Raw genomic sequence first — 27021 nt, 5'->3', positions numbered from 1 at the left:
GCATCTCCTACCAGTGGACACAGGTCATTGTGCAAGTGACTTTCTCTACAGAGAATTAACATGGGTTCTCCATTTTCAGAGAATTAATGTAAACGGTGCACACAGCAGGGGCTCCTGTGGCCCTCCAAGCCTGGGCAGAGCTTCAGAGGCATTGAAACTTACAATGGTTCATTTTCTGTCAGCCTGATCAGGCAGAATCTGGCTGGATGTTTAGTGGAATATTATTCTAGGTGTTTCTATGAGGGTGTCTTTTCCCATTTTATTTACTTTTACATGTGCATACTGTGCTTTAGTCAGAGTTCCCCCCACATTACACTGCAATTGTCCCCTACTTCCTGGTCCCCTTCCCAAACAGTCCCCCTTCTACTTTCATTTGTTTTTTCTTCTTAACTTAGATTCTGCACATGACAGAAACGCAATGTTTATCTTTCTAGGTGTTCTCTTTTGCTTAATATAATGATCTCCATCTCTATCCATTTTTCTATAAATGTCATAATTACATTCTTCTTTGTAGCTGAATAAAACTCCATTGTGTATATTTACCACATGAATTTGATCCTTTTACCCACTGATGGACATCTAGACTGATTCCATAACTTGGCTATTGTAACAGAACCAGAACAAATACAGAGACACACAACACACAACCATTTCTCTAGTCCATTCCAGTCCATTTCTCTGTTAACCATTGTCTCAAAACATAATATGTTAAAAGCATAATCTGTCAAAAGATGGCTACTGGATTACTTTAAACATTTTCAGATGTTTTCAGGTTAACAAGACACCATTTATTTGCAAGTGTTGATAACTCATATAAAAGTCCTATGACATCACAGTACTGCAGGCATCCCTTGTCACTCACATGGCTGTAACTCAAGTTCAAGAGGATCAGATGCCCTTTTCTGGTGCCCTTGGGCATTACACATATGTGGTGCAGGCAAAATATACATGTAAATAAATCTTTTTTTAAGCCTTGTAAACATCAGTGGATATAAAAATCCAACTCTAGTTATGACATGTTGATTCAAACCCTTCTGACTTTGTGCTGAAGGGATGGAAACAATCTGAGTCTCGAGTTTTAATCTAAAATACAATTGATTTAAGTCAGACATCCAAGGCAGCAGCAAGTGGGAAAGGGTGGATAACAAGTATGGCAAGCATCCTGGGCTCTGTGCTCCACGTTTACCCAGGGAGACTTAGGAAACCTATTTAATATCTTTGAGTCTTGTTCTCCTCTCTTGACAAGTGAAGAGAATAATACTCCCCACTTTTGCAGAGACATAGGAGAATGTGCTTAGTCTCCTGTCTGATAAGTAGTAAGGCTCTCACAGAGCTTTGGTATTGTATTTGTCATCATTATTTCTTGCCCATTCCCAACAGAGAAGCCTGATAAACACTTGTCTACCAAGAATCAAGTAATGCCTTATCACATTCACCTTATCACATTCACCCTGTGCTAATCCCACTCCACACCCCAGCTGAGTCACTAAACCACGCCAGCAAGAGCTACAAAGCCCCATGCTGACCTGGCCCTAGAATCAGGCAAGCCCAGCAATCACTTGCCTCCTACTTGGTCTCCTTTCTGTCTTAGAGAATTTCTGCTTCTAGTTCCTCTACCCAATACACATTTTTCTCTCCTTGTCCTCTTTAGCAAGGTCTCAAAGTTATGCTCACACACTACCTCCTTGGACAAGCCATCCTAGACAACCAGACCAGAAGAGCCTTTATGACGCACTCTTGAGACCTCTGAACTTTCTTTCATTGCACCCAGCTATTAATATTGACTTATTTTTTGTTTAACTTTGTCAACTTGACACAAACACCACCCTGTGACATTAACTGTTGCCCTCCATAAACATCTTAAATCTAGAATCACCTGAGAAGAGAGTATCAGAGAAGAATTATCTACACTGGGCTGGCCTGTGGGTATCTATGGGAGATTGGTCTTAATTAAGTTAATTAATGTGAACAGACCCAGCCCATTTTGGGTGATACCACTCCATAGGCAGGGTTCTGTGAGTAAAGAAATGGAGCTGAGTACGACAAGCAAGTGGGCAGGCAAGCAAATGAGCATGCATTAATTATGCTCTGTTCCTGACTGTGTGATGTAACTGATCTCCTGCCTTATCTTCCCCACAGAGGTGGGGTGTGACCTGGAATTGTGAGTTGTAATAAATTCTTTCTCCCTAAGTTAGTTTTTGATAGGATATTTTATCATAGCAACAGAGACAAATGAAAACATTTGGTTAGCACTTTCTTTTTGAGTGAGAAGTCCAGGAGTGACCATCCCGGAAGGGTCCAGATTTAATGAGCTTTTGATGTCACACCGCCCTGCACCTCTAAACTGCACATCCATGCATGCAACCAATCACAGACATGAAAGAGTGGCAACTGTACTGGACATGAACAATCTCCCAAGCAATGCACTATAGCGAATGTTTAGCAGCATGTGCATTGTGTTAGGTATTACAAGTCTCCAGTGATGGTCAAAACTGTGCAGCAGGACTGTGGAGGGTCTATGCAAAGACTACACCATTCCAAGTTAACATTTTTGCCTCGTGGCAGAGAACAGAACCCAGGGCTTTGCACATGCTCAGTAAGCACATGGCCTATGTTTCCAGTCCACTGCACCACTTTATATAATGGATTTGAGCATCTGCATATTACAGCAGTGTGGGGGGAAGGAGAATGGAGCCAATCCCCATGGATACCAAGGGATGACTACATATAGTTTAAAAGACTACATGCTGAGAAAGATGTCAGTGGCCTGGCTCTGGCTGCTGAGATGCGACTGGGATGGGTAGGAGAAAAACGATGCTTGATCTCATTGCCAGCCTTATGTCAAAGGCCAATAAGGACCTGCCTATATCCTCATGGGCAAATAAGAAAGAGATGTGTCTATTCAGAATGAAGAGAGGGAGAGGCAAGAGAAAAGGATGGGAGGAGGAAGGGGAGAGGGGGAGGACAGGGGAAGGAAGAGAAGGAGAGAGAGAGTGGGGAGGGAGGAGGGAAAGCAGGCTAAGAAATAAAGGCTTGGAGAATCAGTGTGATAGTAACATGGGAGCAAAACCATTACTCTACTTATGAAGGACTAAAGGTGAACTGTAAATCCAACAGTCAAAATGTACAAAAATCCACCGCCTCAGATGCCAGCATGAGATGTTAGCTGTTGTCCACCATGCACATGCTAAATCTAGACTTCACAGGGTGAAATTTTTGGTGCTGATGAAGTGTTTACACAGTAGCTGGGAAGTTTCTCCTTTCATTTTTATTATAAAGGCAATGTAAGTACAAGGGAAGGAAGGCAAACAGAGCAGAGGGGAATAAACAGAAAATGTAAAGTTTCAAAGGCGATGCTGACCTCCAGCCTTGACTCCCAAAGGCAGTGGCTTGTGTTGAGAGATTTGGTTTCTTTCCAGCACTTTCCGTGCAGCCCTGTGAAAATATTACTGATATTTTTAGACAAGTGGGACTATGTTATCCATTTTTGCTTTACAATTTATTCTTTCTTCAGCATATATTAGATATTGGCCCCTTTCCACATTCAGATTTTTATAGCTCTCTAATAGTCTGCATGAAAATCTTTCAAGTACTCTCTTATGATTGGACAATTAAGAACCACAGTTCACATAATGATATGATCAATAGGCTCCTTCATACACTAGCTCCCCAGAAGAATATATGGCAGAGATTTTGCCTGCTTTGTTCCCTGATAAGACCCTTCCACTTGGTATAGGACCTGCCACACTGTATGCCCAATTAACCTTCTTTGGAAGAGTAATGGCTATTGTGTGTACACGTGTGTGGACTCACACATGTGTTCATGTATATGTATTGTGTGTACACATGTGGAGGGAGACCAGAGGTTAACCTTGAGTATCAATCCTCAGTAACTGTCCACCTTGGTTGTATTTTCTAATTACATGCTATAGCACACATGTGGAGGTCCGAGAACAACTTTCAGGAGTCAAATTTCCTTCCGGCATGTGAATCCCTGAGACCAAACTCAAGTAGTCAGGCTTAGCGACAAACATCTTGACAACTACCTTGTGTTGGAGACAGGCTGTCTCACTGGCCTGGATGACAAGCCCCAGGACCTACCTGTCACTACCTCCCAGCAATGGGGTCCTCCAGTTCTTTCACATTGGTTTTAGGACCACACACAGGTACCCATTCTTCCACAGAAAGCACCTTCCCTACTAGCTTTACTCAGTCACTCTATAGATATGCTCGAACAATTGCTTCCTTATATATTCCTATCTATAGTTAAAAATTATTTGTTATGTATACAGTGTTCTGCCTGCATGTATGCCTGCACACCAGAAGAGGGCACCAGATCTCATTACAAATGGTTGTGAGCCACCATGTGGTTGCTGGGAATTGAACTCAGGACCTCTGGAAGAGCAGTAAGTGCTCTTAACCTCCAAGCCATCTCTCCAGCACCCTATCCATGCTGTTTGCGGGTTTGTTTTGATAAACTAGGAACCTTATCTTTAAAGTTCAGTGTAGTCAAAATAAGAAATTCTTGTGCATTCATTTCCCAGTATTGCTGTGATAGATTACAGAAGTTAAAATACCACAAATGCAGTTTCTCCCAGCTCTGGGCACCTGATGTGCAAAATGGGTTGTGAGAGACAGCTGTAATATTTCTTGAGGTTCCAGGGAAGAAACCATGTGTTCTCCAGCTTCTAAAGGCTGCATTCCTTGCCCTTCACACCTCGTTCTGACCTCAGTTTCCCCTTTACATCTCCTTTGAAGCTAATTCTCCTGCCTCCCCTTTGCCCTTAAACACTTGATGGCTATATTGGGCACACCTATAATTTGACATCATTTCTCCATCTCAAGAGTTTAGCTTAATCACATCTACAAAGTCCCCTTTGCCATGAAAAATAACACAAAAGGTTCCGGGAATTCAACGCAGGCATCTCTAGGGTTGTATTATTCTGCCTGCCACAGTATGGGAGGAATTGGGTGTAAATATCAGCATTATCACCCACGCACCCACCTACCTCTGAATGTGTGTTGAATCCCTACTTATATTCTGATCAAAAGCTAAGAAATACATCACCTGGCTCTGTGGCCTTGCCTGGTTATGTAACCTACTTGCAGAACTACAGGAATTACTGCACGGCTCACAGGAATGCTGCATGTAAAGTGTCTGCAGGCACCCCTTCCACTTGAGGAGAATATGTGACTAAATGTAAGGAAAACACTGGAGGAAGAGAAACAGATCCTCTTAGAGGCTGCTGACGTGAAGGGACTGGTAGACATTTTGGAAGGCAATGTAATAAAGGTAATGAAAACTCAGATAATTGTTTCCTTTTATCCCATTAATCACCCACTTCCAAGAATGTACCTCGAGGGTCTGGTTGAATTTCTCTACAATGCAGCTAGTGAAACACTATATATAATGCTTGTGGAGAGGAGTGGGAGCCGACTGAATGTTCTCAAATAATAATTAGATAACAAACATAGGCATCCACATTACAGAAAACTCCGCCACATAAAGGACTTTAAAAGATTATTACATCAGAGATCTGTGAAATATTAATTGTCACATTAATTAGTGACAAATTTGGAGGTCTACCACTGAGCTATATCCCAGCACTCTATACTTTGTGTTGGAGGGTCCACATCTGTAACTCAGGCTGACTTTGAATTTGCTTCATCATCTGGAATAGCGAGGATTACAGCCTCTGCCACCTGTATAAACCAAAACTCAGGTTTCAAATCCGGGTCATTTATTATTTCATATAGATAAAAATGTGTGTGTGTGTGTGTGTGTGTGTGTGTGTGTGTGTGTGTGTGTGTGTGTGTCCGCGCGCTTCATGATGGAACAGTCGTATTTTGCCTTCTCTTGTATTTCTTATGGAAATACTAACAATAAAGGGGGGGAGGGGAGTTTGAGAGAGACGTTCTCCTAGATTTGCTTACCTAGCATTTCTAGGCAGTTACAAACACGACCCAAGATGTCCCTCTAGTGGAAGGCGGAACGCAGCTGCAGCTGGCACCTGATTGTGACTTTAAGAAACAGCATATTCAAGGTTTTTGCAAACAAGAAGCAGAAATGCGCACCCAGAATCAGCACCTCTTCCCCAGCGTGCGGTTTAGTCTCTACTTTTGTAATTATCTCCTTCAAACATTTTGAATAAGCACAGTACTTTATGCATTTCTGCTTCTTGTTTGCTAACATTCTGAACTGTCGATATTGGAGGGTTACGATAAATAGACTTCTCTGTTGGCATTTTGTTAGTTTATGTTCTGGGTCTAGAGAACCAAAACTCGAAGCCACCTGGTTACCGCCTGAACCGGACACTTGTCTGCGCGCTGCCTTCAAGGCTTTCAGCGCCTTTCGGCTAAGTTCGGCTACCTCCGGCCCTCTGGCTCGGCTTCATTCGGAACACATTTGTCCTAGCCTCGATTCTTCGTCGGCTACAATTGGTTGGCTCTTCTCTTGGACTCGGCTCCCTTCGGCTACGTCCGGCCTACTCTCGTCTCAAACTGTTGCAGCGATCTTCGTCCGGCGATCCTCCGGCCTCGGCGTTCATCCGCGGCGTTCGGCCAGCGCTCGGCTCGGCTCGGCTCGGCTCGGCTCGGCTCGGCTCGGCTCGGCTCGGCTCGGCTCGGCTCGGCTCGGCTCGGCTCGGCTCTTTCCGTCCTCATCGGGCCGCGGCCCCGGAAGGGCTCCTATGGAGCGGGGCTTCCTGGCTGTACGCAAGGCAATGGCGCCGCTGTTGGAGTACGAGAGGCAGCTGGTGCTGGAACTGCTCGACAGCGACGGGCTGGTGGTGTGCGCCCGCGGGCTCGGCGCCGACCGGCTCCTCTACCATTTCCTGCGGCTGCACTGTCACCCGGCCTGCCTGGTGCTGGTGCTCAACACGCAGCCGGCCGAGGAGGTGCGACTGCGAGAGGGGTGGACCCGAGGGCGAGGGGACATCAGGGCCGCTACCCGCGCGGCGTGAGCGCGAAGCTGTGGGTTTGCAGGGGCCCCGAGCCAGCGCAGGTCTCAAACGGCACACGAAAGGGAATGAGTGAATGGAGGTCCCTGAGGGAGATTCCGGGCACCCACATAGTTCTGTGGCGCTGCGAAGGAGGGAAGGGAACCTCAGGAAGTCCAAGTGGCTGCCACGACTTGGGAGGGCATTGAGTGCCGGTCCTTGAAGGAGACCCAGGGCTCTGACACTGCGGGAGGACCCTGCAAGGAGGGAGCGCGTCCCCGGGAAGTCTTGGCTTTCTCGCTTGACAGGGAGGGCACAGAATAGAGCGCTGTGGGAGATACAGGGCCCACAGCTTGAGGACACTAAGAATGCGGCTCCTACACACTCTCTGACAGTGAAAAAGAGAGGGTGACTAAGGTACACATTTAGGTAGGGGAGTGGAATGGAGTGCGCTGCAAAGGCGGGAAGCTGTCAGAATAATACAGAATAAAGCTGCAGGAATAATGTGTGAGCCTGGAAGTAAAGTATTAAGGTATTTCCGGGGACAGAAGACAGAAGAGTGGGGTCCCTAAAAGGACAGTGATGGGGACGGCAGGGTCTCTGAGAGGAGCACAAAAAGGAAAGTAGACCTGAATGCTGCACAAAAGAAGAGGGACTAGGGAAATAACGTTAGGAAGAGAAGAGACTGGAAGCTAAGGGTATTGGGAGGCGTTAATCCGGGTTAGGGAGAATAGGTAGGTGATCCTGAGGACAGTGGAATGCGGCACACCTTGCTGGGAAATGTTAAGAGATGGGAACATAGCCTAGCATGATAAATCTGGTGACCCTCTAGATAGAGTGGCCAAGAAGAAAGTGTCAGCTGAGAAGCGGCGCTATTGGACTCCCCTGGGTATCGCCAGTGTGGCATGCGACTTCGTGCAATGCAGGATGCCCAGGAAAGTGGCATTGAACTGAGAGCCTGTCAACCATGGGACCTGTGGAAATTCTGAAATCCCTCTAGGATGTGTAACTGCTGTAACTAATAATGCAGCACTAACAGTCTAAAGCATTGTCTGCAGAGAGGAATCCCCTACCTCACAGAGTATGCTGGCTGAAAAACCAAGGGAAGTAGTTTCTAGGTTCTGTTTGGGGTTTGGTGTTGAATGTAAATAATGACTGAAACATAATTATTTCATAGTGTGAACTCCAAAGCACTACTAAACAGAAATCTTAGTTAAAGTAACCCAATAGGCTGATGGGTATAAAAGAATAACTTAAGCTGGGCGTTGGTGGCGCACGCCTTTAATCCCAGCACTCGGGAGGCAGAGCCAGGCGGATCTCTGTGAGTTCGAGGCCAGCCTGGGCTACCAAGTGAGCTCCAGGAAAGGCGCAAAGCTACACAGAGAAACCCTGTCTCGAAAAACCAAAAAAAAAAAAAAAAAAAAAAAAAAGAATAACTTAGTTTGTATATTCACTGTGATGGTCACGAATCTGAGAATGGCGACGTCATTTGAAATCTCTGCAGCCTATTTTAAAAGTGTCCTGCCTGTATTAAACAGCTCGCTAATGAGTTTAATCTTATCTAGGAGTACTTTATCAATCAGTTGAAGATAGAAGGAGTCGAACACCTCCCTCGACGCATGACAAATGAAATCACAAGTAACAGTCGTTATGAAGTGTACACACAAGGTGGTATTATATTTGCAACAAGTCGAATACTTGTGGTTGATTTCTTGACTGATAGAATACCTTCAGACTTAATAACTGGTAAGAATTTGAAATCTTCCTTATGTACAAAGTGAGCGTTTCTATTTGTGTCTGTGTCCTCTGCTAACTGCTAAACTGGTTCCTATTATTCAGCATTGTAGTTAAACTGTTGGCATAATACCTGACACATTGTAGATATTCAGTCAATATTTATGACATAAATAAGTATGGCTACATGTCACTTAATGGCCACAGGTTCTCAGGCTGTATGATTTAGCTATTGTATGAAGATCTTAGAGCTTACATACAAGAACCTGCATGCATGATGGCCTAGAGAGGTGGGTCAGAGGTTACGGTTGCACACTGCTCTTGCAGAAGACAGTAGCTCAGTTCCCAGCACCCTTTTCAGTGGCTCACAACTGACCCTTAACTCCAGCTCCAGGGAATCTGAGAGTACTGCACTCAACATGCACACTCCCCCCTCTCCCGTCATACACGCACAAACATACATGCATAATTTTTAAATAAAAATAAATTTTTTAAATTCCTGAATGTTACAACTCAGTTAGATGTTGACCTCTCGATGCAACCAAGAGACATAGTAAACATGAGCTTTTGGGCCTGATGCCGCCATTGACACAGCACAGTGTTTTATGGTTGACTTGTTTATATAAGTAGAAGGGGACCTCCAAAATAAGGAAGAAAAGCACAGTATAGTAAACTAGCCAGACGACCACTTACTATATTACCGAGTTTTATGTATACTGCACATAACTGCGTGTGCTGTATGCTTATGTGACTAGTAGCACAGTGGTGTATTTGTTATAGATGTTTTTACTTATTATGTTTAGGGATGTTTTGCCTGTTCCCCATGCATGTCTGGTATCTGCAGAGGTCAGAGGAGATTACTAGATTCCTGGAACTGGAGTTACAGATGGTTGTGAGCCACCATGTGGGTACTGGGAATGAAACCTGGGTCCTCTGAAAGAGTAAGTGCTCGTAACCACTGAGCCCTCTCCATCCACAGTCTTTGTATCGGCATACAAACACGTAAAGGGTCATGATCTGACAGAGGTGTACCTACTAAAACATGGGTACTTGTCAGCTCTGTAACTTCTAGTTGAAGCATCACTATTCCTTGGGTGAGTTTGTGTAAGATGTGGCCCCTTGTTTCTGAATCTTACTTGCACTAATATTGTAGTTGACAAGCATTTGCCTTTTGGGAATAGCCAGACTTGGTGTGTTTATCAGTACTCTTCACAGATCTCTAAATGAATTGGCTGTCCTTCCTTTTCTGATGATTTAAATTAAACTATTTAGTTGCTTTTTGCTTTTGAGGGGAAGGGTAGGAGATCATTTTAGCTTGGAGTGGTAAAGAAGCAATCAATTTAGTTATTTTGAAATTGTCTCTTCAGAAACTGCTGCTTCCCTGAAGCTAATCTCAGAGCCCCGCCACTCTGCCATTAATCTACCCCGTGCCTCTCTACCCAGAGCACTCGGGCGCTACTTGCACTTGCCACCTGTAAGATAAGCTTTGCCCTAGGAAGCATTTGTTCACATAGCTGAATAGCCAGTACAGGTTGCTAACACACGCTTGCTGGCTGCTGTTGCCTTGTGTATGCACCGTGCTCGACAGTGTCGGGAGGGCAGAAAACTGAGATTCGCAAGCACACTCCCCACTGTGTCCCCCTGATCTTCCTGAATTCAGAAGCACCTCGAGGAACTTGGGGCTGAGTGAGTAAAGGGCTGGTGAGGTTCCTGGAGCTGCGGAAGGAGGTTTCGTCATTCTTTTCTGGCATTTTCACTGTCTTAGTGGCTTGAGCCTTGCAGCCAGACACACCTGACTTTGAGTGCCAACACCCACTCACAAACATGGTCCTTAATTTTCCTGAACTTCATTTTCTCATTTCTATTTTTTTTCAGATTTTTTTTATTGAAAATAAATTCTTCTCTCATACAATACGTCCCAAATCCCAACCACAGTTTCCCCTTCCTCTACTCCTCCCAGCTTCCCCCACCTCCCCTCTCCCCCCAGATCTACTCCCCCTCCATTTCCTCTTCAGAAAAGAGCAGGCCTCTAAGAGATGACAGCCAAACATGACAAAACAAGGTCCAATAAGACAAGGCAATAGCCCTCACATCAAGGCTGGACAAGGCAACCCAAGAATAGGAAAAGAGTCCCAAGAGCAGGCAAAAGAGTCAGATGCACCCACTCCCACTGTTAGAAGTCCACAGAAACACCAGCTAACAGCCATAACACACAGAGAGGACCTGGTGCAGACCCTGCAGGCCCCATGCTTGCCGCTTCAGTGTCTGTGAGCCCAGGTGAGCCCTGCTCTCCTGTGTCCTCCATCCCCTCTGGCTCCTATGGTCTTTCCTCCCTCTCCTCTGGGGGGTTCCCCAATCTCTAGGAGGGGAACCCTGTGGAGACCTCCAATTTAGATTCTGCCCATAATGTTTGGCTGTGTGGTCTCTGCATCTGCTCCCACCTGCTGCCAGAGGAAGCCTCTCTGATGACGACTGAACAAGGCCATCTATGAGTTTAGCAGAATATCATTAGGAATCATTTTACTGATTTTTATTTATTTATTTTTTTAAGACCGTTGGTGTTTGGTTCTACTGCAAGTCTCTGGACTATGCAGTCTCCAGTTTCCGGCCATCTAAGCAGAATGGCTCTCAAGTGAAACCAGACATTGATGGCCACTGCCACAAGTTCTGCACCACCACTGCCTCAGCACATCTTGCAGACAGGACAGATTGTAGGTCAAAGGTTTTGGTCCTGGATTGGTGTCCAGGTTTCTCCTTCCATAGCCTGCGGAGTGCCTTCTCAGGTCAAAGAGACTAGAACGTAGGAGTGAAGGATCCATGCAGACACCAGCTTGACCTCTCTGCGTTCAGGGGGCTGAGTGGAAGTTGTCCTCAGCAATGAGACCCTGCTGTCAGTTTTCAGAGGGTTAGCTTCTGTCCTAGCATTCATCTGAGTTATTCTTTTGTTGTCATTTTTGTTTTGTTTTTGAGACAGGATTTCTCTATGTAACAGCTCTGGCTGTCCTAGAACTTGCTCTGCAGACCACACTGGCCTCAAACTCACAAAGATCCACCTCCCTCTGTCTTCCTGGGATTAAAGACATGTGCTGCCACCACTTGGCTCAGTCTGGGTTGTTTAGGGATCTCCACAGGACATCTTTGGCCAATATCTCAACTGAATGTAATCCAGCCCACCACTGGAAGCCTTGCCTGTCTACAAAAGATGGCCAGTTCAGACTCCGTATCCTCCCTTCCTAGGAGTCCTCACTAGGGTCACCCTTAGAGATTCCAGGACATTTCCATTGCACTAGGTTTCCATTTCCACCCCAAAAGCCCCCTACTCCAGCTGTAGAGTCCCCTTCACCCCACCCCTGCCTCCTCCTGACACCTCTGCTCCCGTCCTCACCCACCCTCAGTCCACCCACAGAATCTATCTATTTCCCCTTCCCAGGGAGATCCATGCCCCCACCCACCCACCCATAGCCCTCCTCTTTACCTAACCTCTCTGGGTCTATGGATTGTAGCTTCATTATTTGCTTAACAGCTAATATCCACTTAGAAGTGAATACATACCATATTTGTCTTTCTGGGTCTGGGTTACCTAACCCAGGATAATCCTTGCCTGAAAATTTCATGATGTTATTTTGTTTTTTTAACTGATGAGTAATACTCCATTGTGTAAGTATACCACATTTTCTTTCCATTCTTCAGTTGAGGGACATCTCAGTTGTTTCCAGTTTCTGGCTATTATGAATAAATCTACAATGAACATTGTTGATCATGTGTCCTTGTGGTAGGATGGAGCATCCTTTGGGTATATACCCAAAAGTGGTGTAGCTGGGTCCTGAGATAGATCGCGTTCCAATTTTCTGAGGAACCACCATATTTATTTCCACAGTAGCTGTACAAATTTGTACTCCCACCAGCACTGGAGGAGCGTTCCCCTCTCCAGCATGAGCTGTCACTTGTTACTGATCTTAACCATTCTAACATGTGTAAGATGAAATCTCAAAGGAGTTTTGATTTGCATTTCCTTGATGGCTAAAAATGTTGAACATTTCTTTAAGTGTTTCTCAGTCATTTGAGATTCCTCTATTAAGAATTCTCTGTTTAGATCTGTACCCCATTTTTAATTGGATTGTTTTTTTTTAATATCTAGTTTCCTGAGTTCTTTATATATTTTGGATATTAGCCATCTATCAGATGTGGAGTTGGTAAAAGTCTTTTTCCATTCTGTAGGCCATTTCTTTGATTGACAATGTCCTTTGCCTTGCAGAAGCTTTTCAGTTTCATGAGGTCCCATTTATTAATTGTTGATCTTAGTACTTGTGCTATTGGTGTTCTATTCTGTAAGTGCCAGTATGTTCAAGGTTATTCCTCACTTTCTCTTCTGTCAGGCTCACTGTAACTGGTCTTATGTTGAGGTCTTTGATCCACTGGACTTGAGTTTTGTGCAGAGTGATAAATGTAGATCTATCGGCATCCTTCTGCATGCAGCCATCCAGTTTGATGAGTACCATTTGTTGAAGGTGCTGTCTTTTTTTCTCGTGTGTATTTCTGGCATCTTTATCATACAAGCAGACAAGACACCCATACACTGTGTGTGTGTGTGTGTGTGTTTTAATTAAAAAACAGTGCCTCTTAGAATGAAACCATAATAAACTGCACCAATAGTCGTCCTTTGTAGCTGGAGATATTCATGCATCCAAAGCTTGCTTTATGTGTGTAAATATGGATTTTAAGTTGCTAACATGAAAACATTGTCTAGAAACTACCACTAGATGTCAGTATTGCACCAAGTCAGTGGCCCTCACTAGGCCTGCACAGTCTGAATCACACCTTCTCCCAGCTCAGCCTACAGGTGAGTTCTTGACTGAAACTTCCAAAGTCAAGGCCATTCTGGTCCATGCTGTCCTGTCTCCTAAGAGGCTCCCATGGCCCTCTACACACACACACTGCACTGATGATGCTGGTTTACAAGGACCCCCAGTGGCTTCACTCAGTAGGAAGCACGTGGTAGAGCCTGTCAACCCTCCTTCTGGATGATCTTGGTCAGGTTGCTCCCCCCTGCCCTTTTTTTAATCTTAAAATAATCCCTACATTAAATGAAAACACACAGAACCCCCTGAACACAACTGCCTTTGGGGACACTTCATGTCCAAATCATAACATCAGTGGCCCAGGGTGACCCAACCTCAGAAAGCTTACCTGAATCCTGTTCACAAAGCCTGCGCCTGGAGTTAGGGTTAGCTTTCTCCTTTCTTCTGAATTCCAAAACAATGACAGCCTCTTAGGGCACATTGTCCTAATTTAAGGCTCACGTATAGTTCAGAAGTCCAGTTTTATTGTTTTCAATGTTATGTGCTATTTCTATTGCATGTGGTATGCACATGTATGTGTGTGTAGTTGTGTGCACCTGTGTACTTACATGGGCCAGAGAAGGATAGTGAGCATCCTGCTGTCTGTACCTTACGCTCTTGGGGCAGGGTCTCTCACTGAACTTGGAGGCAGGTTGGCAGTCAGCAAGCCCCAGGGATCCTCCTGTCTCTGTCTCCTGTGGCTCTGGAGCTGCGGGTATGCACGGGGGGCCATGCCAGCTCCCTGTGTAATGTTTCAACACAGGCTAACTACACGTGGCCCGTGGAATCCTTGGGAAAGCCATCTCCTTAGTTTAGAATATTTTCTGAGCAGTAAAGGAGTATGTTGTGTGCACCAGTATAATTGGAAGTTCTTTGTCCATGAACTCGTAAATGAATTTTCTTACACTTGCTTGTTGTTAGGGAGAGTAAATTTTACTGCCAGCCACCTTATCCAGAATTTCAAAATAAAGTAGTAGGATCTGCAGTGAGTTACTGAGTGACAAGAAGGGCACATGGATTACTGTATGATTTTTAGGACCCAGTGAGCGAGGAGAGCAGGCCCTCAACAAGTGCATGTATGTACATGGATGTATTAATGTATACCAAAACAAGTGTATGTGTGTACATGGACATATTAATGTATATCAGCTTGATTTAGGTCTAAACAACTGTGAATCATCATAGAATGGTGAGTGTGACCCAGAAATGATACCAGGCCTCTATTAGATCTACTTCTCTCTAATGTGTCACTAAACATACAACATCAAAATGGTACCAACAGGACCAGCAAGATGGCTCAATCCCAGAATTTGTCCTCTGACCTCCACCTCTGCCATGACATACACACACACACACACACACACACACACACACACACACACACACACACACGAAATAAATGTAATAAGAATGGCAGTACATTAAAGGTCTCCTGTTTTAGTATCTTATATTTAAATTAAGAAACATTTATAATTATCTTTTATCTTACATGTATGTGTGTGTGCTCACAAATGTGTAGGTGTACATGTGTGTGGAGGCCCAAAGTTGACATTAGGTGTCTTCCTCAATCTCTCTCTTCTTTATTTGTTAAGGCAGGATCACTTGCTGAAGCTGGAGCTTTCCAATCCTTGCTAATTTAGCCAGCAACTTGCTCAGGGGATCCCATGCCTCTGCCTCCCTGGTGCTGGATACAGGTGGCCCCACATTTGCCTAGCTGTTATGTGAGTTCTAGGAGCACATGGCAAATGCTTTCTTCACTGAGCCATCTCTTCAGTCCTTGTTCTTGTTTTTAAGATTCAGGGTCATCATACCACACAGACCACAAAAGTCATGTATTTCTAGGCATGGTGGTGCATACCTCTAATCTCAGTACTCAGGAGGCTGAAGCAAAAGGATCATGAATTTAATTAAGGCCAGGCTAAGTTAAATATCAAGTTCCTGCCTCTACAAACAAAACAAAATGTTGTATTGAGTTTGCTTGGTCAAGGTTTTTGTTTTAAATAGTATAATTTACCTCATTGTTGACTGTATCCTCAAAGCTGACTTTATCTAATGGGATGCAGATGCTACCCAGACTTGTAAAATAGAGCTGTTTTATGTGGTCCATCTGTTCACACTGTGTGCCACTCAAGAATTCTGCTCCTTTTCTCTCATTCAGCCTGGTCCCTTTGTGGTCCAGACACTCACAGTCCAAATGGCTCAGGAGACTCACTCCATCACCTCCACTTTCTGCTTACACACTCATCACTGAATTTAAAACATAGATCACCACCTGTGCTGGCTAGTTTTATGTCCATGTGACACAAGCTGGAGTCATTGGAAAGGAGGGAGCCTCAACTGAGAAAATGCCTCAGTAGGATTGGGCTGTAGACAAGCCTGTAGGGCATTTTCTTAGTGGTCCATGGAGGAGGAGTATGGGTGGTGCCCATTGTGGGTGGTGCAACTCCTGGGCTGGTGGTCCTGGGTTCTATAAGAAAACAGGCTGAGCAACCTAGGAGGAACAAGACAGTAAGCAGCATCCCTCCATGGCCTCTACATCAGCTCCTGCCTCCAGGTTCCTGCCCTGACTTCAATGATGAACAGCGATGTGGAAGTGTAAGCCGAATAACCGCTTTCCTCCCCAAGTTGCTTTTGGTCATGGTGTTTCATTGCAGCAACAGAAACCCTAATTAGAACACCACCCTTGTGCACACTTCTCCTTCTGATTTGTTTTCTTCTTAGCACTTGTAATATTAAACATTTTACCCATGTTATTTCAAGTTCTGCAAAAGAATAAGGATTTACATCTGCACCCAACCTAGAGCAAGGCCTGCCTGTTTTCAAGTAGGTGTTTCAGAAAAGGGGAATGAGCCAGAGTGAGCGTGGGAGTCACCTGTGTCCACAACGCCTGTCTTCTTTAGGGTTGCTGTTGCACTCTGATAAATCCCCGTTCTGGACATAGAGATTCATCTCACATGTTCTGTTACCCTAGAGAAGCCTGACTAATACAGCCCCCGCCCCCCCCCCCCAGGCATCCTCGTGTACAGAGCACACAGGATCATCGAGTCCTGCCAAGAAGCCTTCATCCTGCGTCTCTTCCGCCAGAAGAACAAGCGTGGCTTCATCAAAGCTTTCACAGACAATGCTGTTGCTTTTGACACTGGTTTTTGTCATGTGGAAAGAGTGATGAGGAACCTTTTTGTGAGGAATCTCTACCTGTGGCCGAGGTAACGACATTATGGGACAGCTTTGTGAGCAGAAGAGCCTTAACTTAGCTGCACTTTAGTGCAGTTGATAGAAGACATGCGAAACTTGCCATCCTGTCCATAAGGACCTTTTTTTAAAAAAATACATTTGTGCATGTGTGTGCCAATTTTGTGGAGAATACTAGTTGTACAATTATTCTTTTATTTAATTGTTCCTTATTTCAGAAGTAAAACCTGTCTGTAAATGACCAGATAGTAAGTGTTCTGGTAGTGGAGGCGCAGTTAGCTCAGCCTCGCTGTTAGAAGCACAAAAGCAGAGCCAACAAGATGGCTGAAGGGGTGCAGGAGCTTGCCGCCAAACCCCGAGGACCTGAGTTCCATCCTGAAGACTCACGTGGAAGGAGAGAACTGACTGTGGGCTGTCCTCTGAGCTCTGTCTGAGTGCTCAGACACACCACAAGTAAATAAAAACATGTAACTTTGAAAAGAATCGGAGTAAGGGTGGCAAGATGGCTCAGTGTCAGTGCTAGCTACTAACCTTGATTACTCAAGTCCAATCCCAGGACCCACATGGTTGTCCTATGATCACCACACATGCACTGTGGCACATACACACAAAATACGTGTGATCACTTTTTCTGGTTGTTTTGTTTTATAAGAACACAAAGCAGCCATAGATGGCAGGACCCCGTGGCTGGGCTGTGCCCTCACACTAGGGAAGCAGGTCCTGAGTTGAGCCAGCACTGGTTTCTGATCCTGCCTTGCTTGAGTGATGCTTTCACTCAGAAAGGCCCAGTGTGTTCTTAAGCGTTGCCATTTTGCTTCCATTTGGTTTGTAGCTGTTAATCTGGAAACTCTGTCTCCTTAGGTTCCATGTAGCAGTCAACTCGTTCTTAGAACAACACAAGCCTGAAGTTGTAGAGATTCACGTGTCCATGACTCCCGCCATGCTTTCCATTCAAACAGCCATACTAGACATCTTAAATGCGTGTCTGAAGGAACTGAAATGCCACAACCCATCACTAGAAGTGGAAGATTTGTCATTAGAAAATGCTCTTGGGAAGCCATTTGACAAGGTCAGCTTCCTTTTTTTCTTCCTTCTGCAGCACAGCTGGTTAGGTTGTCATTTTAAAGAATGCAAGGCATTTTACTAGTCACCATGTCCTTTGTAGGGATTAAGCTGTAGGTGATTTAAAGTGGGGCTGCTTTACCTACGAGGAACTAGTAATTTGCAGTGGCATCTGTGTTTGCCAAGGCTGACTCTTTCAGCTACATAGTGAGTAAATGTCTTGTTGTGAGTTTATCGATGTTGTCTTGGTTCCAAAATGATGTCAGTATCTTAGTGTCTGTAGACACAGAGTCTATAGACGAATGCTTCATAATTATACATCCCTAAACTTACCATCTTTTTTAAATAGAAAATTGGGTTTTTGGTGGAGGATGTTTTTGTTTTTGTTTTGAGACAGGGTTTCTCTGTGTAGCCCTGGCTGGCCTAGAACTCAATGTGTAGACCAGGCTGGCCTAGAACTCACAGAGATCTGCCTGCCTCTGCCTCCCGAGTACCGGGATTAAAGAAGTTCATTACTGAGACCTCTGTTCTGTCTCAAAATTACATTCTGAACTGAGAAAATGATAAGTCTTCAATTCAAGGAATTTTTCTTGTTTTTTCACCATAGCTTAATATTAGATATGTAAGTATTCAGTCCTATAGTGAGTTATAGAACTCCAAAATACTACCTTTAAAAAATTCCAGGTCACTTTTTTTTAGAACATGCCACTGTCTTTTAAACTCTGAATCAGTCTTGGTGTTACCAGGAACTGTGTGTGGTGACCGTGCAGAAGGAGAGGCCTGACTGCTGTGAGATACTCATTGGCAGGATGGATCCTGTGTGTCCTGTCTTCCTTTGTCTTAGAGTGTGTACAGCTTAAAGCGTGGGGATGACAAATCTTCATATTCTTCTAATAGAGTAGATATGTCCTAGAAAAGCAGAATGCATTACTCAACACTGACTTCTGTCTGATGTTGCTGGCTGGTAAGAGTCAAGGGTTGTTTTGGACACTCTTGCATTAATCACATCTACATATAGACAGAGCTTGCATCACAAAAATTTGAGGTTCCATGTGTCTTTTAACAAAAGAGGTCTGCTGTTGTAGAATGTTTCCTTGTCACATGCATCCTAGTCTGGAGCATGAATTATAAGGTCACCCAGGTGCCACTTCTGCTCGGTGTGCACTTGTCAGGTGAGAGACCCAGGAGGTTACTATTTCTGGTCATAAGAACAAGTTGATGGCTTTCTGATACACAGCAGGCCTTTTCTGTCTATAGTGTAGAGTTGCATGCCTGTTTGTGTATGTCTGCACACATGTGCATGCACAACTGTGTGGTGTGTGTGTGTGTGTGTGTGTGTGTGTGTGTGTGTGTGTGTGTGTGCTGTGTGCACGTGTGTGAAGTTGTACATGCTCCTGAATGTGTAGAGGCCAGAGGAGGACATGGAGTGACCTCTTTATCATTTCTTTGCCTCGTTTCCTTGAGAAAAGGGTCTTTCACTGAACCTAGAGCTGAGCTGACAGCTAGAATGTCCCAAGGTCTTTCTGTCTTTGCCCCTTATAGCTCTGGGGTTATAGGCACATGCCTGTGTTTTTATGTAGGTGCTAGGGATTTGAACTCAGGTCCTCCTGCTTGCACAGTGGACACTCTTACCCACTGAGCCATCTGACAGTCAGTTAATAAAAATCAAGGGAGATTAACTCCATCCTGTCATAAAAATTGTAGTAATAAGATATTATGCTTTTCAAACATTATTAAGATTTGGTGACCTGAAACTTTTTAGCCACTTTCATGGAAAGAAATATTTAGGGAATCTTATTGTAGTAAAATATAAATAACAAAGCATTTAGCATTTTAAATGTGTTTTTACATATCCAGTGAATAACCCTTATTGAAAGTATGGCTGTGTTAAGAAAAACCATAATGAACATTTTTTAGCAGTAGTAAATTGTGTTCTTTTTCAGACAATCCGCCATTACTTGGACCCTTTATGGCACCAGCTTGGAGCCAAGACAAAATCCTTGGTGCAGGATCTGAAGATGCTGAGAACCTTGCTGCAGTATCTCTCTCAGTACGACTGTGTTACATTCCTGAATCTTCTGGAATCTCTGAGAGCAACAGAGAAGGTGTTTGGTCAGAATTCAGGTGTGAGATAAAAATACTAATATTATTCTAGGAGCTGGTTGGCATAAAGTGTCAAAGGGAGGAGTGCTATATTCAACCATGTGTTATAAATTGCATTTCATGTTCACTGCACAAGGATGTAAAGCTTTATTGAAAGCTAATGTTCCCGCCTACTTAACTTCTGTTCTGTATAATAAATATTCATATCCATTCCTGGCAGTTTTATTTCCAGAAAAGACTTTGTAGTACAGACAGTCTCCAACTTGGAAATAGGTTATGTTCTGGAAGTTTAGTTGTTAGGAACTTAAAATTAATTTTACTCAAAGAGCCCCCAAGGGATGGGTTTTATCTGCTAGTGTCAAAGACTTAAGAGATTTATTTAGAGGTATATGCATGTACAGTGACTGTCATGGTAACCACTCAAGACCCTTGAGTCCTAGAGTCAAATTATATGCAATTAATAATTTTTATTGCTTCTTTGGGACATTCTTAAATAACAAAATACAGAAGTGGGGATAGAGCTTCATGCTAGAGCACATATCTAGCACATGTACTATTCCCCAGCATTGTGTACATACAAAAGTAATGAACTGCAAAGGTACACGAGGAAAGGACTCATTCGTTGGTGGTACTTGGTACCACACCTTGGGTTATTCAGAGTTACCAGTGGAGTTTTCTACTACCATCCTTGGAAATGTCAACACAATTGTCTTAGAGTTATTATAAGGAAATTTTTGATATCTCATACCCCATGAAAACCTCTTGGGGAGTCCTAAAAGAGTCCCTGGGCCACAGTTTGAAAACCACTGATCTAGTCAAGTAGAGGCCACAGCAGTAAGAGAAACTGAGGTACAGTTGCTGTGAAAGCAAGATGGCAGCCAGTGGTCTATGTGGGTTTTGTGCCCATTAAAGTGTTTAAAATTACCACTAATTGAAGCCCTTTTTTTTTAACCATTGTATTAGGTTGGCTTTTCCTGGATGCTAGCACCTCCATGTTCGTGAATGCTCGTGCACGAGTTTATCGTGTTCCAGATACCAAACTGAACAAAAAGGCCAAAATGTCTGAAAAGGTGTCGAGTGCAGAAGGGCAAGGTCGGGTCTTAAACACTTCTCTGTTTACACTGGTGTGGAAGCAGGTGTCAGCTTAAAGCAAATTTAAAATCTTCTGTTCTGCATATAAATGCATGTAGTGTGTGGGAGGAGTGTGCAATGAAACCAGGATGTGATCCAGAGAACCAGTGCCAGAGGCCAGACGTCAGAAAAAACATTTCAACCATGACTATTTGGGGCATGTAAAGTCTTAATGAAGCATTTCAGCATTCTTTGCAACTTTTAAAGATTATAAATACACTAGAGAGAAGTAACTGTAGGTTTTATTCTAGTTTCTACCTAGGAAGAGTCTGAGGCCTGGAATGGGGTAGTTAATGCTTGTTTCTGCCTCGTCCAAAGACCTATTCAAAACTGTGTTCATAATCTGTTTGAATACTTGAAGAAAAAAATAGTTGTTACCTGTTTTTAGCCATGTTCAGGATTGTAGAAAGCACAGGCTTATTAGAAATAATAAATATTGGTGGCACCTATTCCTTGCTTTTCGTAGCTGCTTTTGTACAGTGTCCCAAGTGGCAACAGAGCACCGGTTCTGTCGGCCATGCACACAGCCCATCCATGCATCCCGTCACCTCTGCACACCCCAGCAGACCTGTCAGCGGGCTATTCCAGAGCAGCAGCTCCTGTGTAGCATGGTAGAGGCCCAGGGACATGTCCTTTCCCAGCGGTGCTAGTTTTCTGTTGTGGGAAAGCCTTTGGCATGGTTTTGACTAACCATCACACAGGATGCGGTTATATTTTATTTCTATACAGAAACAAAAAAGGAACTGGTCCTAGAAAGCAACCCAAAGTGGGAGGCATTAAGTGAAGTCCTAAAAGAAATCGAAGCAGAGAATAAGGAGAGTGAAGCCCTTGGAGGCCCAGGTAAGAACAAAGGGGAGATGGCGACATTGGCTGAATCTTTGTTTTTGTTTCTGAGACAAGATCTTACTGACCTAGAGTGGCTTTGAGCTTGCTGTGCCTCTGAGGCTGGCCTTGACATTCTGATTTTCCAAGCAGGTGCCACCAGACCCCACACAGCACCCCGACATTAGCTGTCCATCAGCCGGCTCCCAAGGCTGCTCACCAAGCTCAGCCTTCACTGCTTGGCTTCTCGGGACCTCTCTTCAGGATTCAGCTAATTCCCATGTATATACTCACCAGGTTTTAAATCTAGAATCTCCAAGGAATCAGCTGGTGGTTTTTCTGTTTTATATCCCCAGCCAAGTGTCTTTCCAAAAAAGCTTAAATGCCTCTATTGACTGAGCCCTAGAAAAACAATTCCAAGTTCTAAGCCTTCTACCTTCAAAAAGGAACATGCTAACAGATGAGCACAGTAGACTAAGCCCGAACTGTCAATTCAAAATAAAACTAGAGAAAGAGTAAATCTACATGTTTGAAAACTGACTGAATCCTTGAACTGCCAAGTAATAAAGGCAAGCGGGGTGACATGGAGCGCCCGGGAAAGGAGGCGCACAAAGTGTCATGACACTATGGAGCGCCACAGTGAAACTGGCTAGTTTGTGCACCACCCTAGTGCTTAGTGTGTCTGAAGATGCTGAAGGGGCTGGAGAGAAGGCTCCGCAGTTACAAGCACTCACTGCTCTTGCCGAGGCTGAAGGTCCAGTCCCGGCCTCCACGTCAGGCAGCTCACGGCCACTTAACTCCAGCTCCAGGGATCTAGTGCCTTCTGGCCTCTACAGCATCTGCACGTTCACACTCGAATTTGGGCACATGCACAAATAAGAAAGTAAATCCTTTTGAAAAGGCATTCCTTATACTAGTAAATCCTGGTGATAATTGCCAGAGCTTACAGCACTGTGGTCTGAGACCCCAGGTTACATGTTCTCTTAGATGAAGTGGGGGTGGGGCAAGATTCCCAACCCCGATGATGCGATGCTGACGTCAGTGTGTGTCCTTCCCGGTTTCTTTCACATTTTCTATTTTACATTGTTAAAGTCATTTGGATGTGCCCAGCCCTCAGCCTGAAGTCAAGGCTAGCTAGGCATATGGCTCCCCAAAGCTTACACTCAAAGCATTAGGAGGGGGCCTTTGCTGCCAAACTGGACAACCTAAGTTTGTTCCCTGGAAACTACATGATGGAGGAAGAGAACAGGGTTTCTGACCTATACACACACACTGAATAAATAAAATGAATGTAATCAAAACTTTAAAAACCCTGAGGGGTGTTTGTGACATCTTTATAACTTGATTACACAGCTCTCAAGAGGCTCACTGGAAACCTGTCTTGTAATTGGACTTGGAACGGTCCTTCTGCCCCTGCCTCCTAAGTGCAGGGGTTATAGGCTTGTTACGCACTGGTTTTTATATAGTCCGTTTTCATTTTACTTAGCTAACTGACTGGAAATTCTCTATCTTTTGTATGTCTGTGTACATGCTTTACACATGCACAGCAACTTTATTAGTTGGAGAAGACATCAGACATCTTGTCCTGAATAAGCCAGCCCTGCTCTCAGCTGTCTCTCGAGCCTATGTCTTAGCTGCTTTGGCCAACTTAAATACAGCAGTTTCTCTGGTCCTCTTAGTTAGGATAGTGATATTGATCCGCTGATTGTGTCTCCAGACTTTCTAAGGCTGTTTTGTTGCTCTAAAAATCAACCTTTAGATGCAGTTTTCTCTGAGAACTATTTTTCTACTTTTAAGACTAGAAAATCACCTCCATCTTGGGGATGAAGACAGGCCATCCTTTCTTATGATTTAAGATTTGACATTTGAATATATAATCCACTTGGAATGTATTTTGGCGTCTAGGAGCCTCTAGAAAATTAGTCCTTAGAAGCTTCGTTAAAGCCTCCATTGTACCTTGGCTCTGCTTCCATTAGACTAAACAATTCTGGCTTCGGCGTCATTCCATGAATCAGTCCAGAGGTGACAGTGTGGGATTAGGGCCCAAGCCCCCTTTTGAACAATTTGTAAATTGGGTTCTTTAACAAGGGCAGGATGCCTTCCCATAGAAGGGGACAGGGGACCCAGGGCGACCCAAAGGAGCCGAGAATGGGAGTAAACAAGCAAGCATGCGTTCTCTGATTGCAGGCCAGGTGCTGATCTGTGCGAGCGATGAGCGCACATGCTGCCAGCTGAGGGACTACCTGACCATGGGAGCAGAAGCCTTCCTGCTGCGGCTGTACAGGAAAACCTTTGAGAAGGACAGCAAAGCCGAAGAAGTGTGGGTGAATTTTAGGAAGGGGGACGGCCCAAAGAGAACTATGAAATCTGACAAGAGACCCAAAGACGCTCAAAACAAAGAGCGCGCCCCCACCAAAAAAGGGCCCCCCAAAAGGAAGAAGCGAGAGCTGACTCTGACACAAGTGATGAGGACTGCTGAGGAGCCACCAGAGGACGGGGCTGCGGAGGAAGGCCGGCACAGACACGCCGCCGCCGCCGGTAGCCCAGAAGGCTGCGGGCAAGAGATTGAGCACGAAGCTTTCGATTTAAATTTGTCATCTGATGCGGCCTATGGCATCCTGAAAGAGCCCTTGACCATCATCCATCCGCTTCTGGGGTGCAGCGACCCCTATGCCCTGACGCGGGTACTGCACGAGGTGGAGCCCAGATACGTGGTTCTGTACGATGCCGAGCTCACCTTTGTCAGGCAGTTGGAGATCTACAGGGCCAGCAGGCCAGGGAAGCCGCTGAGGCAAGTCCTGCTTGGCGGTTCTGCGGGCTTTAGGACCAGAGGTGTTTGGCCTGCGTGGTGGTTTTCTTACCTTCAGGCTCCGTGAGGTTGGTTTGACGCTGCTTTGTGATGAATGGGAGGAAGCGCTCCCTCCGTGAGGAAGTCCGGCCACCCCTGCTAAATCGCAAGCTTCCAGAACCCCTGGCGTTTTTCCTGGCCTGCTCATATTCTTTGTTTATGTCTGAGTGTGTCGCTTACAGGGTACGATATCTGTAAGGTCTGGGAAATTTATAATGTCCTGTGTAATGTCAAAGGTAATATGCTAATGACTTAGCCAGATGTTATTAATCTTCTAAACACTCTGTAAAGTTTTAAACATTCTTCATTTTCTGTGTGGCTGTGTGCACACCATGACAACTTGCAGGAGTTAGTTAATGCCTTCCCTCCTTTTGTGGGCGCCAGGGATCACACCCAGGAGGCCCCTGCCTACCGCCACGTGACCATCTCACAGCCTACAGATGTTAGGACAGGAAGCCCCTGCCTACCACCACCTCACCATCTCACAGCCTACAGATGTTAGGACAGGAAGCCCCTGCCTACTGCACCTCACCATCTCACAGCCTACAGATGTTAGGACAGGAAGCTCTCACAGCCTACAGATGTTAGGACAGGAAGCCCCTGCCTACTGCACCTCACCATCTCACAGCCTACAGATGTTAGGACAGGAAGCTCTCACAGCCTACAGATGTTAGGACAGGAAGCCCCTGCCTACCGCACCTCACCATCTCAGCCTACAGATGTTAGGAAGTGACTCTAGATTTCATTCTTATAAAACTAAAGTCAGGAATTCCTGTACCAAGTTTTCTTGGGTTTCTAGAAATATCTCTTAAAAATCTACCAATCTTTCAGATGAGAAAGTGATGCCTCCCAAAGAATACAGTGTTCTCACTCTCCAGCTAGCTAAGGGGAAATAAACATCAAAATTAATATCCTGAACTCAGTCTGAACCAGAAACAGAGCCAAGAGAAGCCTTTGTAGCAGGGTGACTAAGGCAGCCTTGCAGAGCAGAGGCTGGCTCAGACGGATCCTGGGGATGAAGGCATTGATGCTTGGCTGGCTGCTCAGCCTGCTAGCCATCAGCTCCCGGGTAGTGTTCGAGCACCAAGTTCTTGCTGTCAGGATCATTCAGCTGTTTGCTCTGTCAGTGGGAAACTGAGGCCCAGAAATGGACGTTGATTTGGCTTCATCCACATGACACATTCAATGGGCAGCTGAAATCTCCTAACTCGCCGTGCACCCACCCCCCCCACCCCCCCACCCCCCCACCCCCCATGACCTTTCCCCTCTGTATGCTTCGAAGTCAGATGGTCTGGGAAGGTTTGTGCTAAAAGTCAAGCAGGCTGAAAGGGAATATCCCTAATGGAGTAGAGTAGAGGGAGCAGGAAGTGCTTGACTCAGCCCTAGCCACATGAGGAAAAGCAAGCGCTCTGGTGTTTCAAACACTATTTTTAATGATGTGTGTGTATGTGAGCACCGGTCACCAAAGATGGGGGGTGGGGGGTGGGGAGGGCTGGAGTTAGAAGCAGCTTTAAACCACCCATGTGGGTGCTGGGAACTGAACTCTGGGCCTCGGTAAGAGCAGGAAGCACTCTTAACCAACAAGCCATCTCTCTAGCCCCAGAGCAAAGCCCTTTAGAGACAAAATACATCCCCCCCCCAAAAAAAATGAGATTCCTGATACTACCCATGTGTTTATATAAACACTCCACTCTGTTGTGACATAAATAAAGGGAACTGAGAAAGTACTGTGAGGGTGAAGGTCTTAAATGTTTAATGTGTTTGCTTGTCACTAGCATTGAATTTCCCTAAGCTGGTTCTAATGATGATTGTCCAACTTTTAAGCTATGGTTTGGCAGAAGTACAAAGAAAAAAGCTGAAAAAAGAAGCCTCGAAGAGATTTGTGGGTCTCTTTTCTATGTGTTTATGGTTATGAAGAAAGACTTCTTCTGTCCTCTAGTTATATTCCAGTACTCACCTGAACTGTGCTCCTCCACTTGGTGAAAAGGAAAAGCAGCCTTGGGTAGCAGCCCCCCAACCCTTAGCAGGTGGGGTTCGCGTACCTCTTCCTGGGCCTCGCGTGCTCAGCGGGGCCTCACTCTTCCTCAGGTTGTTGTTACTTGAGTGTCCAGGGCTACTGTTCTCAGATGAGTCACTGTGCAGTCCTTCCAAGGTTAAGAACTACAGTTTTGCAAGCTAAAAAAGCTCTGTCTTTACCCACAGGGTCTACTTTCTTATATATGGAGGCTCCACGGAAGAACAGCGCTACCTGACGGCTCTGCGAAAAGAAAAGGAGGCATTTGAAAAGCTCATCAGGTGAGGTGGGTGGCCCACAGGAGCCTTGCTTAGCCTGGCCCTTCCCAGGGCCAGTGGA

At 45.0% G+C, this 27021-nt stretch overlaps 1 protein-coding gene across 1 annotated transcript in view; it reads left to right on the top strand.

Annotated features, from left to right (window-relative positions):
- Positions 1-6650: 6650 nt before the first annotated feature.
- Positions 6651-27021, top strand: part of Ercc4 (ERCC excision repair 4, endonuclease catalytic subunit) — a 33188-nt gene continuing 12817 nt past the window's right edge. Inside the window, exons 1-9 of the mRNA XM_006983890.4 lie at positions 6651-6896; positions 8504-8684; positions 16521-16716; positions 17564-17771; positions 19708-19888; positions 20831-20959; positions 21728-21838; positions 24008-24611; positions 26871-26963. Coding sequence (XP_006983952.2) covers positions 6690-6896; positions 8504-8684; positions 16521-16716; positions 17564-17771; positions 19708-19888; positions 20831-20959; positions 21728-21838; positions 24008-24611; positions 26871-26963 — 1910 coding nt within the window. The 5' untranslated portion in view covers positions 6651-6689. The remainder of the gene's footprint in view (positions 6897-8503; positions 8685-16520; positions 16717-17563; positions 17772-19707; positions 19889-20830; positions 20960-21727; positions 21839-24007; positions 24612-26870; positions 26964-27021) is intronic.

Source organism: Peromyscus maniculatus, chromosome 8 (assembly GCF_049852395.1).
Source record: "Peromyscus maniculatus bairdii isolate BWxNUB_F1_BW_parent chromosome 8, HU_Pman_BW_mat_3.1, whole genome shotgun sequence".
NCBI lineage: Eukaryota > Metazoa > Chordata > Mammalia > Rodentia > Cricetidae > Peromyscus > Peromyscus maniculatus.
The sequence above is the reverse complement of the archived record's forward strand: the minus strand, read 5'-3'. Positions and strand labels throughout refer to the sequence as shown.